The sequence below is a fragment of the Prionailurus viverrinus genome, chromosome F1 (assembly GCF_022837055.1).
Source record: "Prionailurus viverrinus isolate Anna chromosome F1, UM_Priviv_1.0, whole genome shotgun sequence".
Lineage (NCBI taxonomy): Eukaryota > Metazoa > Chordata > Mammalia > Carnivora > Felidae > Prionailurus > Prionailurus viverrinus.
The window spans coordinates 19,968,186-19,984,556 of NC_062577.1; the positions used below are offsets into that span (position 1 = coordinate 19,968,186).

General features: G+C 35.9%; 1 protein-coding gene across 1 annotated transcript in view; it reads right to left on the bottom strand.

Annotated features, from left to right (window-relative positions):
* Nucleotides 1–16,371, bottom strand: part of HMCN1 (hemicentin 1) — a 474,606-nt gene that overhangs the window by 171,958 nt on the left and 286,277 nt on the right. The window contains exon 36 of the mRNA XM_047840704.1: nucleotides 12,930–13,053. Within this exon, the coding sequence (XP_047696660.1) occupies nucleotides 12,930–13,053 (124 nt within the window). The remainder of the gene's footprint in view (nucleotides 1–12,929; nucleotides 13,054–16,371) is intronic.

Here is a 16,371-nt window from a genome sequence, read left to right on the forward strand (position 1 = left end):
TGAGATTGATTATAATTAAAACATATAGGATGTCCCCTAGCTGTAGAGTACAGTACTCAAAGGAAATCCTAAAGCCTCCAATGAATATATTTAAAAACTAAGAAATAATAAAAATAAATGTTGTAAGCACATTCAACCGGGAATCCAATAAAATAAACCAAAAGAAGTCAGGGAGAGAGAAACAATAAAAATGAAAGCAGAAGAGAGCACCAAAGAAAACAAGCAAAAACAACAAAAGCTGATTTTCAACAAATTTAAAATAAAATCTGTCCTCAAGGGGTAAATGTCTTGGTGCGTCAGATCTCTATATTTCTGGAGGTTGTTCCTAAAGGGAAAGCCTACAACCCACTCTTCCTTTATATCTGTATCCACTTAATTTAATGCGTTAACCCTTCCTGTCTGAAAGCCTAGAATGTTTCTGTTCTCTGCACTGAATTCAGAAGAATGATACTGTATTTAAGGACAAAAACCTTTAAATAGGGCTATCTGACTTTTCCAACAAAAGGAAAAATAGTTAGTCCATGGCACATTCCTTCAAAACAGTTATTTAAATACTCATTGAAGCCTTCTGGACTGAAGTGATCACTGAAGGCTTTGACAGACTATGTAGCTGCTGCAATAAAACATTATGGTAAGAACAAGAAATGCAAGAGCTATGGAGTGGGTTGGCTATTTTTCACTCCCCTAGAGAACTTAAAGGAAAAAGATTAGACGTCAGCAAGAATGGCAAAGAACTCTGAAAATCCACTCCTCCATAAAAGAAACAAGAACACTGGAAAATTTGTCAAAATCAACTTTTTCAGAACTCTGGAAATTAACCAAAGACTTGCAACAATCCAAGAAGTGTTTATTCAAGAAAAAAAGCTAAATCTCATTAAGAACAGTGAGTTTCATGGCATTTTATCTCCCTCTATTCCCAACACTCTCTCCCCAGCTCAGCAGTAATCTTGAAAACAAATAACCTAGCAAACACGGTGAAAAAAGCAGCAGATACTGAAAGAAGCAGAATGGGTTTGGAACTACCTAAGAGCACCATTCCTAGAAAACTGGCACTGTTTGACCTATTTGGCCCTTCCCTGGAAATCCACACTCAAAGGACTTGTCTTTATTCAGCAGGTTCAGAGTTTGCTCAGTGCAGCCTTTTCCCCAGAGGCATGTTAAAGTCTGTAAAAACAGATTTCATAGGAATTGTTGAGAAAACTTACCATATTAGTTTCCTTTTGCTTTCACAACAAATTGCCTCAAACTTGATAGTTTAACAATACAAATTTATTACCTTACAGTTCTATGGATGAGAAGTACAACACAGTCTCACCAGGTTAAAACAAATGTCTCAAAAGGGCGCAATTCCTTTCTGTAAGCTGCAGAGGAGAATCTATTTCCTTGTCTTTTCCAATTTAGAGAGGACACTTACATTCTTTGGTTTTCACCCTCCTGCCTTCCATCTTCAAAATCAGCAATGGAGATGTGGGGCAGACTCATAAGACCCTCTCATCCTATCACTCTAAAGTCCTGCCTCCCTCTTCCACTTTTAATGTCCTTCTGATTACACTGGGTACCTTGGATAATCCAGGGTAATCTCCCTATTTTGAGGTCAGTTGATTAACAACTTTAATTCCATTTGTATTCTTAATTCCTCTTTGCATGTTACCTAACATATTCACAGGTTCTAGGAGTAGGATGTGAACATTTTGGGGGGTACCAGTATTCTACCTATTCACTAAATAAAAAAAACAGAAGATGCAAACAAAAAAACCCAGCAACAACAGGGACAACAATAACACTAATTATGGAAAGAAGAGAATATGACTTCCAGAATTGCCACATTATATTATTTTTCTAAATTTTTTAATTCTAGTATATTTAATGTTTAGTGTTATATTAGTTTCAGGTGTACAATATGGTAATTCAATACTTCTATACATTACTCATTGCTCATCATGGTAAGTATTCTCTTAATCCCCTTCACCCATCCCCCTACCCTCTGGTAACCATCAGTTTGTTCTCTATTAAGTCTGCTTTGTTTTTGTTTGTTTTCTTTGCTTATCTCTTTTTTCTGTTGTTTTGTTTCTTAAATTCCACATATGAGTGAAATCATATGGTATTTGTCTTTCTCTATTTCACTTAGCGTTATACTCTCTAGATCCACCCATATTGCTGCAAATGGCCAGATTTCATTCTTTTTTATGGCTAATATTCCATTATATATATATGTGGGTACACACACACACACACACACACACACACACACGTGTGTGTGTGTGTGTGTGTGTGTGTGTGTGTATAAAACCTCTTCTTTATTCATTCATCTATCAGGGGACACTTAGGTTGCTTTCATAATTTGGCTATTGTAAGTAATGCTGCAGTAAACATAGGAGTGCATATATCTTTTTGATTTAGTGTTTTGGTATTCTTTGGGTAAATACCCAATAGTAGAATTACTGGGTCAGAAGATAATTCTATTTTTAAGTTTTTGAGGAACCTCCATACTGTTTTCCACAGTGGTTGCACTAGTTTGCATTCCCACCAACAGTGCATGCGTGTTTCTTTCTCTCCACATCTTTACCAACACTTGTTTGTGTTTTTTACTTTAGCCATTCTGACAGGTGTGAGGTGATATCTCATTGAAGTTTTTTAAAATGTTTATTAATTTTTGAGAGAGAGAGAGAGAGAGAGAGAGAGAGAGAGAGAGAGAGAGAGAGAACAAGTGAGGGAGGGACAGAGAGAATGGGATACAGAGGATCCAAAGCAGGATCTGCATCCAGAGTGCAGAGCCTGATGCAGGGCTCAAACTCACAAACTGCAAGATCATCACCTGAGCTGAAACCAAGAGGCAGACACTTAACTACCTAAGCCAATCAGGCATCCCATCTCACTGTAGTTTTGATTTGCTTTTCCCTTATGATTAGTGATGCTCTGCATCTTTTTATGCCACATTATATTATTTAAAATGTCTACTTTTCAACACAAAATTATGGAACATGCAAAGAAATAAGACAGCATGGTCCATGCACAAAAAAGAAGCAGTCAAGAGAAAATGTCCATGAGGAGGCCCAGGTGTTGAACTTCTTAGACAAAGACTTTATTTTTTTAAATGTTTATTTATTTATTTTAAGATAGAGAGAGGGAGAGGGAATGTGAGCAGGGGATAGCAGAGAGAGAGGGAAAGAGAGACTTCCAAGCAGGCTCATGCTGTCAGCACAGAGCCTGATGCAGGGCTCGATCCCACAAATTGTGAAATCATGACCTAAGCTGAAATCAAGAGTACGACACCTAACAGGCACCCCTAGACAAAGACTTTAACTCAGCTATTTTAAGTACATTCCAAGAGCTAAAAGAAACCACGTTTAAAGATGTAAAGGAAAGTAGGAGAATGATGTTTCACTAAACTGGGAGTATCAACTAAGATACTAAGATACTAAGAACTAAGATACTAAGAACTAAGAACTAAGAACCAAATAGAAAGTCTGAAATTTAAAAGTGCAATATTTGAGCTGGAAGAAGAAAGAGTCAGTAACTTAAAGACAGATCGATTGAGATTATCCAAGTTTAGAAGCAGAAAGAAAAAAAGAACAAAGAAAAATCAACAGAACAGAGCCTGAGGGTTATGGGACACCATCAAGTATTATGCATAATGTAAGTCCCAAAGGAGAGGAGAGAAAGTGTAGAAAGAACATTTGAAGAAATGTGGTTGAAACCTTCCCAAATTTGAGGGAAAACATTAATGTACACATTTAAGAAGTTCAACAAACTTTAACTTTAAAGAAGTTTAACAAATTCCAACTTGGATATATCATATAAAAAAGAGATAATCTTAAGAGCAGCAAAATGGAGAAGTGATTTATCATATACAGGAATTCTCAATAAATCCAGTAGTTGATTTTTCATTAAAAAAATGGAGGCCACAAAGCACTGGGCGACTTATTAAGAGTGAGGAAAGAAAAAGACTATCAACAAAGAATTCTATCTTAAGCAAAACTATCCTTCAGAAGGAGAAATTAAAACATTCATGGAAATAAAAAAAACAAAACAAAACAGAATTCATTGCTAGTCTCCAGCCTCACAAGAAATACTAAAGAGAGTCCTTCAGGCTACAAATAAATAGTAACTCTAATACACATGAAAAAATAAAAGAGCACTAGTAGAAGTAACTAATAATAAAAACAGTAAAACTGTGTATTTTGAGCAAAACTATTTTTTTCTCCTCTCTGATTTAAAAGACAACAGCATAGGGGTGCCTGGGTGGCTCAGTTGGTTAGGTGTCTGACTTCAGCTCAGGTCATATCTCACAGTTCATGAGTTTGAGCCCCATGTCAGGTTTTGTGCTGACAGCTCAGAGCCTGGAGCCTGCTTTGAATTCTGTGTCTCCTTCTCTCTTCCCCTCCCTTGCTCACACTCTATCTCTTGCTGTCTCTCAAACATAAACAAACATTAAAAAAATTTTTTTAGTAAAAAATAAAAGACAACAGCATAAGTCAATAATTATAAGTCTGTATTGATGGGGTCATGAGGAATAAAGGTGTAATTTGTGTGGCACGAATAGCACAAAAGAGGGAAAAGGGAAGAGAGTTATAAAGGAACAAAACTCTTTATACTATTGAAATTAAATTGGTTTTAATCCAAAGTATAATATTGTTAATTGAGAAGCTAATTGTAATCCCCAAGGTAATCACTAAAAATAAACTCAAAAAATACAGTAAAAGAAACAAGAGAAATAAAATGGTACACAAGGAAATATCTATTTAATAAAAAAGGCAGTAATGGAGAAATATAAAAACCAAAATAACATAATACATATAAAAAACACATAGCATGGTAGACTATACACTCTATCATGTCAGTAATTACACTAAATGTAAATGGATTAAATACTACTCAAAAGGCACAGACTAGCAGAATGGATTTAAAACAAAAACCAAAAATATGACCCAACTGTATGTTGTCTACAAGAGACACGCTTTTGAGTCAAAGATACAAATAGGTTGAAAGTGGAAGGACATAAAAAGATAAACGATGCAAACAGTAGACAAACAAAAACCAGGGAGGCTATATCGATATCAAACAAAATGGACTTTAAAACAAAAATCATTACTAGCAACAAAGTAGGGTAATTTTAAATGATACTGAGTCTTAACACATTAAAAAAATATAACAATTACAACTATACATTTACATAACAACAGAATCTCAAGACACATGGAACAAAAATTTTTAGAATCAAAAGGAGAACAGGTAATTCAATAATAAATAATTGAAGGCATCATTATTTCAGTTTCAATAACAGATAGAACAACTGAACAGGAAATTAACAAGTAATGGAAGACCTGAACAACAGTATAAACCACAAACACACATGGAACAGTCCATGCAATAACAGCAGAATACACATTCTTCTTAAATGCATTTGTAACATTCTCAAGGATGGACTATGTTAGACTTTAAAACAAGTCTCAATACATTCAAAAGGCTTAACATCATATAAAGTACCCTGAAACCAATACTACACTATATTTTAACTAATTTGGATTTAAAATTTTTTTTTAACGTTTATTTATTTTTGAGACAGAGAGAGACAGAGCATGAACGGGGGAGGGTCAGAGAGAGGGAGACACAGAATCCGAAACAGGCTCCAGGCTCTGAGCTGTCAGCACAGAGCCTGATGCGGGGCTCGAACTCACGGACTGCAAGATCGTGACCTGAGCTGAAGTCGGCCGCTCAACCAACTGAGCCACCCAGGCACCCCTAACTAATTTGGATTTAAATAAAATCTTGGAAGAAAAAAAATCATACAAAGTATGTTCTGCAACCACAGTGGAACAAAATTAGATATCAATGATAAGAGAAGACTTAAGAAATTCACAAATATGTGGAAATTAAGCAACACACTCTTAAGTAGCTAAGTGGTCAAAAAAATCATATGGGATTGAGGAGGGCACTTGTTGGGATGAGCACTGAGTGTTGTATGGAAACCAATTTGTCAATAAATTATATTAAAAAATAATATGGGATACTTGATAAAACCCTGAAAACATGAAAATAAAAAGATAACATACCAAAACTTATGGGATACACATAAAGCAATGCTTGGAGTAAAATGTGTAGCCATAAACAACTGCATTACAAACAAATCTCAAACCAATAACTTAATATTCCATCTTAAGAAACCAGAAAAAAGAGAGTAAAGTAATCCAAACAAGCAGAAGGAAGGAAAAAAAATAAAGATTAGAGTACAAATAAATTAAATAGACAATAAAAAGATGAAAGAGATATCAACAAAACTAAAACCTGGTATTTTGAAAAGATCAACAATATGGACAAAATTTTAGATAGGCTGACCATGACAAAACATAAAGAGAGAAGATGAAATTACTACAATTAGAAATGAAAGAGGATCAACCATACAGAATTAAAGAGGACTATAAGGGAATATTATAAACCAGTGTGTGCCAACAAATTAGATAATCTAGATGAAATATACGGTTTCTACAAAGTCACAAATTACTAAAACTGGCTCAAGAAAAAGTAGAAAATCTGAATAGATGTGCAAAACTTAAAAATTACATTAGTAATAAAGTCCTGCAACCAAACATTTAAGGAAAATTACTTCACAAACTCTTTCAAAATAGAGCAGAGAGGGAACACATCTCAAATCACTCTAAGAGGCCAGTTGTACCATGATAACAAAACCAGACAGAGAAAGTGAATAAAAGGACACTACAGACCAACATCCTTTATGAATAAAGACATAAAAATAATCAACAAAATACTAGTAAGGTGAATTCAGCAACATATAAAACAGATTAAGCACCATAACCAAGAGGGACTAATACTAGGAAGGCAGGGTTGGTTTGACATATGAAAATCAATCAATGTAATCAAGACAGTGTGGTACTCAAAAATTAACTTGAAATGGATTAAAGTCATAAATATAAGACCTGAAACCACAAAACTCCTAGAAGAAAACATAGGGTAAAATGTACTTAACATTTGCTTTAGCAATGATTTCTTGGATATGACACCAAAGGTACAAACAACAAAAGCAAAATAAACAAGTGGGACTACAGCAACTAAAAATCTTCTGCACAGCAACTAAAAATCTTCTGCACAGCAAAGAAAAAAATCGACAAAATGAAAAGGCAATGCACTAAATGCAAGAAAACTTTTGGAAACCATATATCTGAAAAGGGAGTAATATCTGAAATACATAAGAAACTGATATGGGGTGCCTGGGTGGCTCTGTTGGTTAAGCGTCTGTCTCTTGATTTTAGCTCAGGTCACAATCTCAGCAGTCATGAAATCTAGCCGTGCACTGGGCTCCATGCTGGGCATAGAGTCTGCTAAGGATTCTCCTTCCCCCTCTCCCTCTTCCCTGCTCACTCTCTTTCCCTCTAGCTCTGGGAAGGGAAGGGAAGGGAAGGGAAGGGAAGGGAAGGGAAGGGAAGGGAAGGGAAGGGAAGGGAAGGGAAGGGAAGGGAAGGGAAGGGAACGGAAGGGAAGGGAGCAAGCCAGCCAGCTAGCCAGCAAGCAAGAAACTTATACAACTCAATAGCAAAAAATCCAAAATAATTAAATAATGGGCAAAGGACCTAAATAAGACATTTTTCCAAGGAAGACTAAGAAGTGACCAATAGGTACATGAAAATGTGCTCAACATCACTTATCATCAGGGAAATGCAAATCAAACCCACAATGAGATATCACCTCATGTGTGTTAGAATGATTATTATAAAAAATCAAGAGATAATAAGTGTTGTTGAAGATGTGGAGAAAAAGAAACCCTGTACACTATTGGTGGGAATGGAAATTGGTATAGCCAATTGGAGACCAGTATGGATGTTCCTCAAAAAATTACAAATAGAACTACCATATGATTGAGCAATCCCACTTCTGGGTATATATTTGAAGGAAATGAAATAGTATCTCAAAGAGATATCTGCACTTTCATGTTCACTACAGCATTATTCACAATAGGCAAGACACAGAAACAATCTTAAGTGTCCAACAACGGATAAATGGATAAAGAAGATGTGATATACGCATAATTTCCTTCTAGCATTTAAGGAATCATCTTACAATTTTGAATTTAGGTGAACACTGTTTTAGAGAGAAACATTCATGGGGCACCTGGGTGGCTCAGTGGGTTAGAGGATCCGACTTGGGCTCAGGTCATGATCTCACAGTTCGTGGGTTCACGCCCCATGTCAGGCTCTGTGCTAACAGCTCAGAGCCTGGAGCCTGCTTGGGATTCTGTGTCTCCCTCTCTCTCTGCCCCTCCCCCGCTTGCATTCTGTCTTGGTCTTTCTCTCAAAAATTAATGAACATTAAAAAAAATTAGAAGAATAAAAAGAAATTCATAAGATAAATAGTATGTTATGTTAACAGTAAGATGTCTGTATACTCCAAGCAGGAGGTAAGATGTCTGCATACTCTAAACAGGAGGTTGAATTCCATTCAACTTGTTGACTTTTTCTCTATTCTCCTTCCTCCAAAAGCTGCATGTGCATTATCATGCCAAACCCACAATACCTTCTTCTGAATATATCATGGGCTAGATTTTACTTATGACTTTAATTACAGGCATGAATTGACTTTTTCAAATCCTGTTTAAATTCAATTTAATACATAACTAATAAAAAACTTAGTTAATCCCACATAATTGCAAGAATTATGATATAGTGAGTAATAAATTTATTTATACTGAGAAAATACTAGAGTGCTAAACTCAAGTTATCCATTAAAAAAGAAAAAAAAAGTTCCTCACAACATTCCCAAGTCTCCTTTAGGTCACAAGTGGGCTATTAACCAAAACACAGAAATGATAGAGGAACCTTTTTTAAGTGGGTGTTAGCAGATGTTAGCCAAGCAAATACTTTAAAATAATAAAATTAAATTAATGGGTGCTCTACTAATGTTTTCACCAGACAGCTAATACAGGCGCAGGATGGTTCCTGGCCAACAGTAAAGGCAGTGGAACTTCAGATATATTTGTTGAAATGTTGGTGCTGTGAGAAGGGCCAAAAGCCAAATATGCATTTGGCCAAAACAGTTGGTAAGTTGCTATTTACAGATAATAATTAGAAACCAGGCACCAGGGTAAGCTTGTAGTTGTAAGCACATGCAGGCTTTCATTTAATCCTCGTAACAACCTCCCCAATTACACTATCATTATTCTTTCCATTTTACAGATGAGAAAACAGATCTAAAAACTTAACATCTAAGCCTACTGTCCTCATGATATTACTTGGCAGTAGAGGGACACAAATTAAAAACCCATGCTGTTAACCATAACATGCCACTTCTGGGTGCTTCACCTTGGTTAATCTTTCCTAGGATATAATTAAGTACAGATGTAATGAATGCCTGAGCCATCAGACCCCAAGAAATCATCTGTTTGTGGAAACATCTGTCTCACTTGGCAAATATCTGAGGTTTAGATAAAATTTCATAGTTTGGTCTAGAGAATTAGAACTTTCAGAATTATGAAACTTTGATGATCAAAAAGGACCACCTACTGAGAGTCTCTGCCTTCTATAAAAGACATAACTCCCCCTAAGAAACCTAGGGGATCACAAGAATGTTCCTCATGATCATGACATAATCTTCTAGTCCAGGAGACCATCCACCCTTACTTCACCTTTTGAAAACACGTTTTCCCATGCTTGAGGAGAATGAAGGAATCTACAATCTTTTTTATAAGAAAGGAAAATATTAAACAGTTGGAAAGCTGAGGTTCTTAGGGTTGAGTACTTTTGGATGACAATTACAGTAAATGCTCATTCACTGAATGTGTTACCCCATAAATAAAGATTAGGACTAAAACAAATGCTCACTTAGAAAGCAACTATAAGACTGGTTAAATCAATCAATTAAAATACTAAATTAAATGATAGTTGCTTCTCTATAGATTTTTCAATGTCCCTCTTAATATATAGGACCAGGATTAGATATAATACTTCAGAAGCATTCAGAGAGCAAGAGTATAATAGGGCTATTTCCTTTCTTGTTCATACTGTTTCTAGTACTAACTTCTAAGATTATTAACTTTATTATAAAATTGAATGCGCATGTCTACATTAATTACAGAAAGCCATTGATATCTCCAGTATTTCAATGTGTGGAGTCCGTAAGCCACTCTTCTCCCACCCTATTTGTATGTAGTTTTTCACATCAGATTAACTTGCTATTTTAACTTCTGAGATATTTTTCAAATCTATGGCCAACTAATCCTTTAGAAATTCCTACACTTTTTGTTAACATCTCCCACCCTCACTGAAGTTATTAATACAAGTATTGAAGAGGACAGAATCAAGTTTGGAGTCCTTTGCATCCAATGGGACATCACTGTCGAGAGTACCAAGATGATATGTCAGCTTTCTGTCCTGATTTCTGGACAGTAACTAACTACTTCCTGCCAGGTGGATCGCAATCAATATTAGATTAGAAGTCCACTTCATCATTTATTCTCCTTTTCAGATCGATGAACTGTATCTTACCTCTATTCCATTTGTGATTTGTATCAAAAAGATTGTTTTGTATGCTCCATCCAGCTTGGTAGCTTTTAATACATACTTACAATGACTAACCTTCTGTTTCTTTTTCTTCTCACATTAACTCAGATGTCTTCCAGCTTGCTGCCCCTCTGCCTGATGATTTTCCATGCATGCATGTACCCTAATTGCAATCCTTGCTAACATATATTTTGTTACCATATTCAGACTGTAGGTTTATATACTTATGTTTTCTTAGGTATTGATGTTTTTCTTTCTGTTGTTGCTTTATATTTTATGGAATCCTTGATTTCTTTCATGAACTCTGGTTTTCAATTATTCTTGACTACATTAGTAAATCTCTAAGCAAGTTTTTAGAGTCTGGGCCAATGTTTCTCTGGGTAATGGCATACAGACCACTTGCATCAGAGATGTTGTTTGGGGACATCTGAAACTGGGCCCAGGAAGCTGTATTTTTAACACGCAATACATATGATTTTTAGAAACATTAAAGTTTGGGAGCTCCGAACGCTGAAGTTTTGTTTTTCCCAGCTCTCGAGACATACATTCTATTCTTCATTTTAAGTATTTTAATCTAGTCTAGAGAACAAAAACATCTTTCTTTTTGATAACACCCGAGAGAGTAAAGGGGGGAGGTATTTTACCTCAAAACCTCAAAAGCACTCTGCAAGTCAGATACTCTGAGAAATTAAATGGTTTGCTCAAGGTTACATAGATCATGGTTGGCATAGACTTTAAACCACAACTGGCCTGACTCCAGTGCCTGAGGTAATTGCCAACACATCATGCTAGCCCACCTAACTGTTTCCTTTTAGGCAACAATGGAGACAAAGACAGAAACTGCTGGAAGGGAGAAGATAAACAGCTTGTAGGAAGAGGAGAGGAGGAGTCTGAGGGTACGAAAATGGGGAAAGGAGAGCAAGGCCGCCCACACCACACTCTTAGATGGAGGTGGAAGTTTCAGTATGTGCTGGAGACAGCTGATGTAGAGCACTAGGAAGAGACAAAGCCCTTGAGGGGAACGCGGTAAATGCGAGGCAACTTGAGGGAGAGCAGGGTCAGCCTGTTCCCAAACTCTCAAGCATGGCAAACCAATTCCAAGATCGTTATAGTTAGATATTGGTCTTTAAGTTAATTGCTAAATGAAGAAATAAAGGCCTTGTTAAGGAACATAGTCTGTGGGTATGACATCCATAAGTTAGGTGATCGTATTTAGGGAAAGGGGGAAAATAAATGGGTTTATTAGAAACATTTAGGGAACTGATGATCTGAATCTTTTAACTGATTGATTTAAATAAAAAATGTAAAGCAGATGAGAAGAATTCAGTGTCCAATTTAAATTTTTTTCATTCACTTACTATTTACTTTTTCATTTCTTAAGTATTTATTGACTGCCTACTAAAAATGTACCTGGAATCAAGCTAGATGCTAGGGCATCCTTCTCAGTTAAATTGCTCAGTAAATGCAGAGTGAATATATGAATGAATGAATGAATGAATGAATGAATGAAGAATAAATGAAATGAATGAATAAAGGATTTAACAAACAATCACACAGACTAGAGAAAGTGAATAAAGTATAAATGGAGATCTTGGATAGCTCTCTGCAAATATATTTAGCTGAATTAGGAAAGTTCAAAACTACAATTCTTGACCTTTTCTGATGAGACTCCAGAGATCTGAAGTCTCACATTCAAGGTCAACTATTCTTTCAAGTTTATTGTGAAGCTATAATATTCAGAGGGTATTCCATGGCCACCCAGACTTTTTCAAAAACATGAGAGAAGATCCTCAGTCAAGGCTACCTTCTACTTACAAAATCCCTCTTATAGGCAGGAAAGAAAATCACAGAAAATACTAAGGCACAATCCTGCATCTCTGTCTTTACGATAAAAGTTATGTGTACAACGTTTTTAGTTAACAGAGTTCAAATAATTAAAAACACACAGTAGGATATTTATTTATGAACTCTAGCACATCCTATTTGACAACCTGAATATCTTAACTGATACCGTGACAGGGGCGCCTGGGGGCTCAGTTGGTTAAGCATCTGACTTTGGCTCAGGTCATGATCTCACAGTTCATGAGTTCAAGCCACGTGTCGGGCTCCATGCTGACAGCTCAGAGCCTGGAGCCTGCTTCGGATTCTGTCTCCCTCTTTCTCTGCCCCTGCCCCACTCATGCTCTGTCTGTCTCTCCAAAATGAATAAATGTTAAAAAATTTTTTTAATTGATACCTGACAAACTGAGTATCTTAATATGAGCAATTATAATTACAATAATGTAAAAAAACCTAGTTTTTTAATATAGACTAACATAAACACTTGTTTCTTTTATACTGTAATTCAGTAAAAATGAGTCATCGTGTTAAAAGAAAAAGTCATAGAAATATTCTTTTGTTAAGACATGGGAATGACGTTACCATGCACATGTAGCTGAAGGTGCTGTTGTGCTTCTCCGGCCGCATTGGTGGCCACACATGTGTATCTGCCAGCATCTTCCATCAGGGCTCTGGCAATTTGTAAAACTCGACCGGAAGACTGTATCTAATTGGGAACAGAAAGCATGGCAGCACTTTGTACTTTATATTGGACTGGAAAACATTTGCTTAGGTAGACAAACTCATTTAAATTTACACTAGCTAATTATAGTTTTATGCCAATATCTTAATTATCTCTAGATAGATTAGAGCCAGATCGCTTCGTCATACAAAAAATAGACTGATGCAATTGAAAACTTTTTTTATTCTTTAGAAAACACAAAATAAAATAACCTAAGACCAGCCTGCTGGTATAGTCATAAAACTTCACTGAACAAAAGACTTTAGCACTGAACTATGAGGTATGTGATAAAAATTTAAGCTACTTAAAAAAAACACAGTCACATTTATATAACACTTCATAAATAGTTTTAAAACAACAATCTTTTTTGATTAAATGGTCACCGGGGCCAGAAAAACAATAAAAATTACAAAATATGAGTAATGGAAATGCAGATACATTTCTTCCTGACTGTTTTTCCTCATTTCTCTTTTAAACCTATTGCAACTAGCCTCCACCATTTTGGAACTGGTAGTTTAAGGGTTATTCTTTGAAACTGATTATTCAAAGGTTATCAGTAACTTCTAAGCACAAGATCCAACAGCATGTGTAGTAAGCTCATTTTCTCTTCCCCCATCTACGGCATTTGGCATTATTGACCACCTACTCCTGAATCACTCTACTCTGGTTGTTGAAGATACAAAATGTCCTCAGTTCTCAATCTGTCTACTTCCTCCTCCTGCCCCATAAAAATAAAGCTCAGCTTTCTGATAGTTTTCATCCAAATTCATGTCTTCAGCAAAGAATCTTGTGCAGACTCTTAAATTTATAGTACTGGCCTCAATTTCTCTCCTGAGCTCCACACTCCCTGTTCCAGCTATCTGCTGGATGGGTTAGCGCATGAAATTTAACATATCCAATAACTGTTTCCTTGTATCTCCAGACCTACTTTTCATTGCATGTTTCCAATCTTGTTTAATAGCACCACTATTCTCCAAGTCATCTTGATTTCAGAGCCCAATTTGACTCTCCTATTAAGTATACTACTCTGTATTTTTCAGATCCCCTATTTTCCATTCTCACAACCACTGTGGGATTATAATAGTTTCTTAATTTATATTCCAGTGTCTCCAACCTCCCAAACTGTTAATCTATCTTATACATCACTGCCAGAATAATTTGCCTAAAATGCAAATTTGATCCTTTTACCAGTTCCCCTTCAAAGCTCACTCACAGCTCCCCACTTTGCCTAGCATGAAATCCGAACTTGGCATACATAGCCTTCCAGGCTTCCCACATTTTGAACCCAAATGATCTGCTCTCCATACACTCCCATGTAAACTCCCACTTGACCCATTCTCCAACCATACTGTACTAAACACATTAAGCAGCACATTCATACATTAATAGTCACTTCTAGACTTCTGCACATGGCCTTTAAATGTCATAATTTTTTAAGAGTCTGAACTAGGTCAGTTCTCTTCCATTTTTTCTTACTCTTTACTCTCCCCTTAGATAAACTCATTCACGTCCATGGTTTCAAATATCATTATTTGTCAGTATCTCCAGCTAGAGCTCTCCTATGAGCTCCAGGAGCATACATTCCGTGGTCTACCTGATCTCCACTTTATTTCAAAGTCAACTTAACCTCCAAAAGTCTAAAACTGAAATACAGTTTTTTTCCCGAAATGGGATGTCCTCCAAAGTCTATCATACTGGATGCATCATAATCTATGTATTTGTGTAGTTAGATTCTCCATGTTTTCCTTGATATTTCCCACTACCTCAACTGTCATGTGCAATTTTTCACTGAGTCATAATGACATCTTCTTCATGGTCAGAATGTGAGTTCAAATTTCAATCTTCTCTCTCTCCTAGATGAGAAAGTCCTAATTGATATCCACACGTCTACTCTTTATCTTTTTAAATTTATTTTTTGCAGTAAAATTGGCATGAAATTGTAGTTTCACATGTACAACATAATAATTCATATATCTGTATACGTCGTAAAGTGATCACAAGTCTTGTCATCATACAAAGTTACAAATTGCTTTTCTTGTGATGAGAATTTTAAGATTTACTCTCTTGTTAACTTTCCACAATGCAATACAATATTATTGAGTATAGTCACTATGCTGTAATCACATCCCCATGAATTATTTACTTAATATCTGGGATTTGTACCACCTTCACCTTGACCACCTTCACCTATTTTGTCCACCTCTCAACCCTCTTCCTCAATGGCAACCACCAATCTGTTCTATGTGTATCTATGAGCTTTGTTTTGTCTCTTTCATTTTTTAGATTCCACATATAATGCCCTCAAGGTCCATCTGGGTTGACACAAATGGCAAGACTTCATTTTTTTTTATGATTGAGTAGTATTCCATTGTGTATCTATCTCTATCTCTATCTCTATCTCTATCTCTATCTCTATCTCTATCACATCCTCTTTATCCATTCATCTACTGATGAACACTTTGGTTGTTTCCATGTCCTGATTATTGTAGATGCTGCTGCAATGAACACATGGGTGCATATATCTTTTTGAGTTAGTGTTTTTGTATTCTCTGGATAAATACCCAGAAGTGGAATTGCTGAATCGTGTGGTAACTCTATTTTTGATTTTTTGAGGACTCACCCTACTGTTTTCATAGTGGCTGCACTAGTATACATTCCCACTAACAATGCAAAAGGGTTCCCTTTTCTCCACATCCTCACCAACACTTGTTGATAGCCTTCAAACAGGTGTGAGGTGATATCTCGTGGTTTTGATAATAGCCTTCAAACAGGTGTGAGGTGATATCTCATGGTTTTGATTTGAATTTCTCTGATAATCACTGATGTTAAACATTTTGTCATGTGCCTGTTGGACATCTATATGTCTTTGGAAAACTGTCTATTTATATCTTATGCCCATTTTTAAAACAGATTGCTTTTTTTTTACTATTATATTGACTTCTTTATATACATTGGAAATTAATCCCTTACCAGATATATGATTTACATTTTTTTCTCTCATTTAATAGGCTGCCTTTTAATTTTCCTTTCCTGTGAAGAAGCTTTTTAGATTGATGTAGATTGATCCCACTTGTTTAGTTTTGCTTTTGCTGTCTTTGATTTTGGAGTCATATCTAAAAATTCGATGCCAAGACTCTTGTCAGGAAGCTTATTACCTACGTTTTCTTCTAGGAGTTTTGTGGTTTCAGGTCCTACATTCAAGTTTTTTTTTTATATTAAATATAACTTATTGTCAAATTGGTTTCCATACAACACCCAGTGCTCATCCCAACAAGTGCCCTCAACAATGCCTATCACCCACTT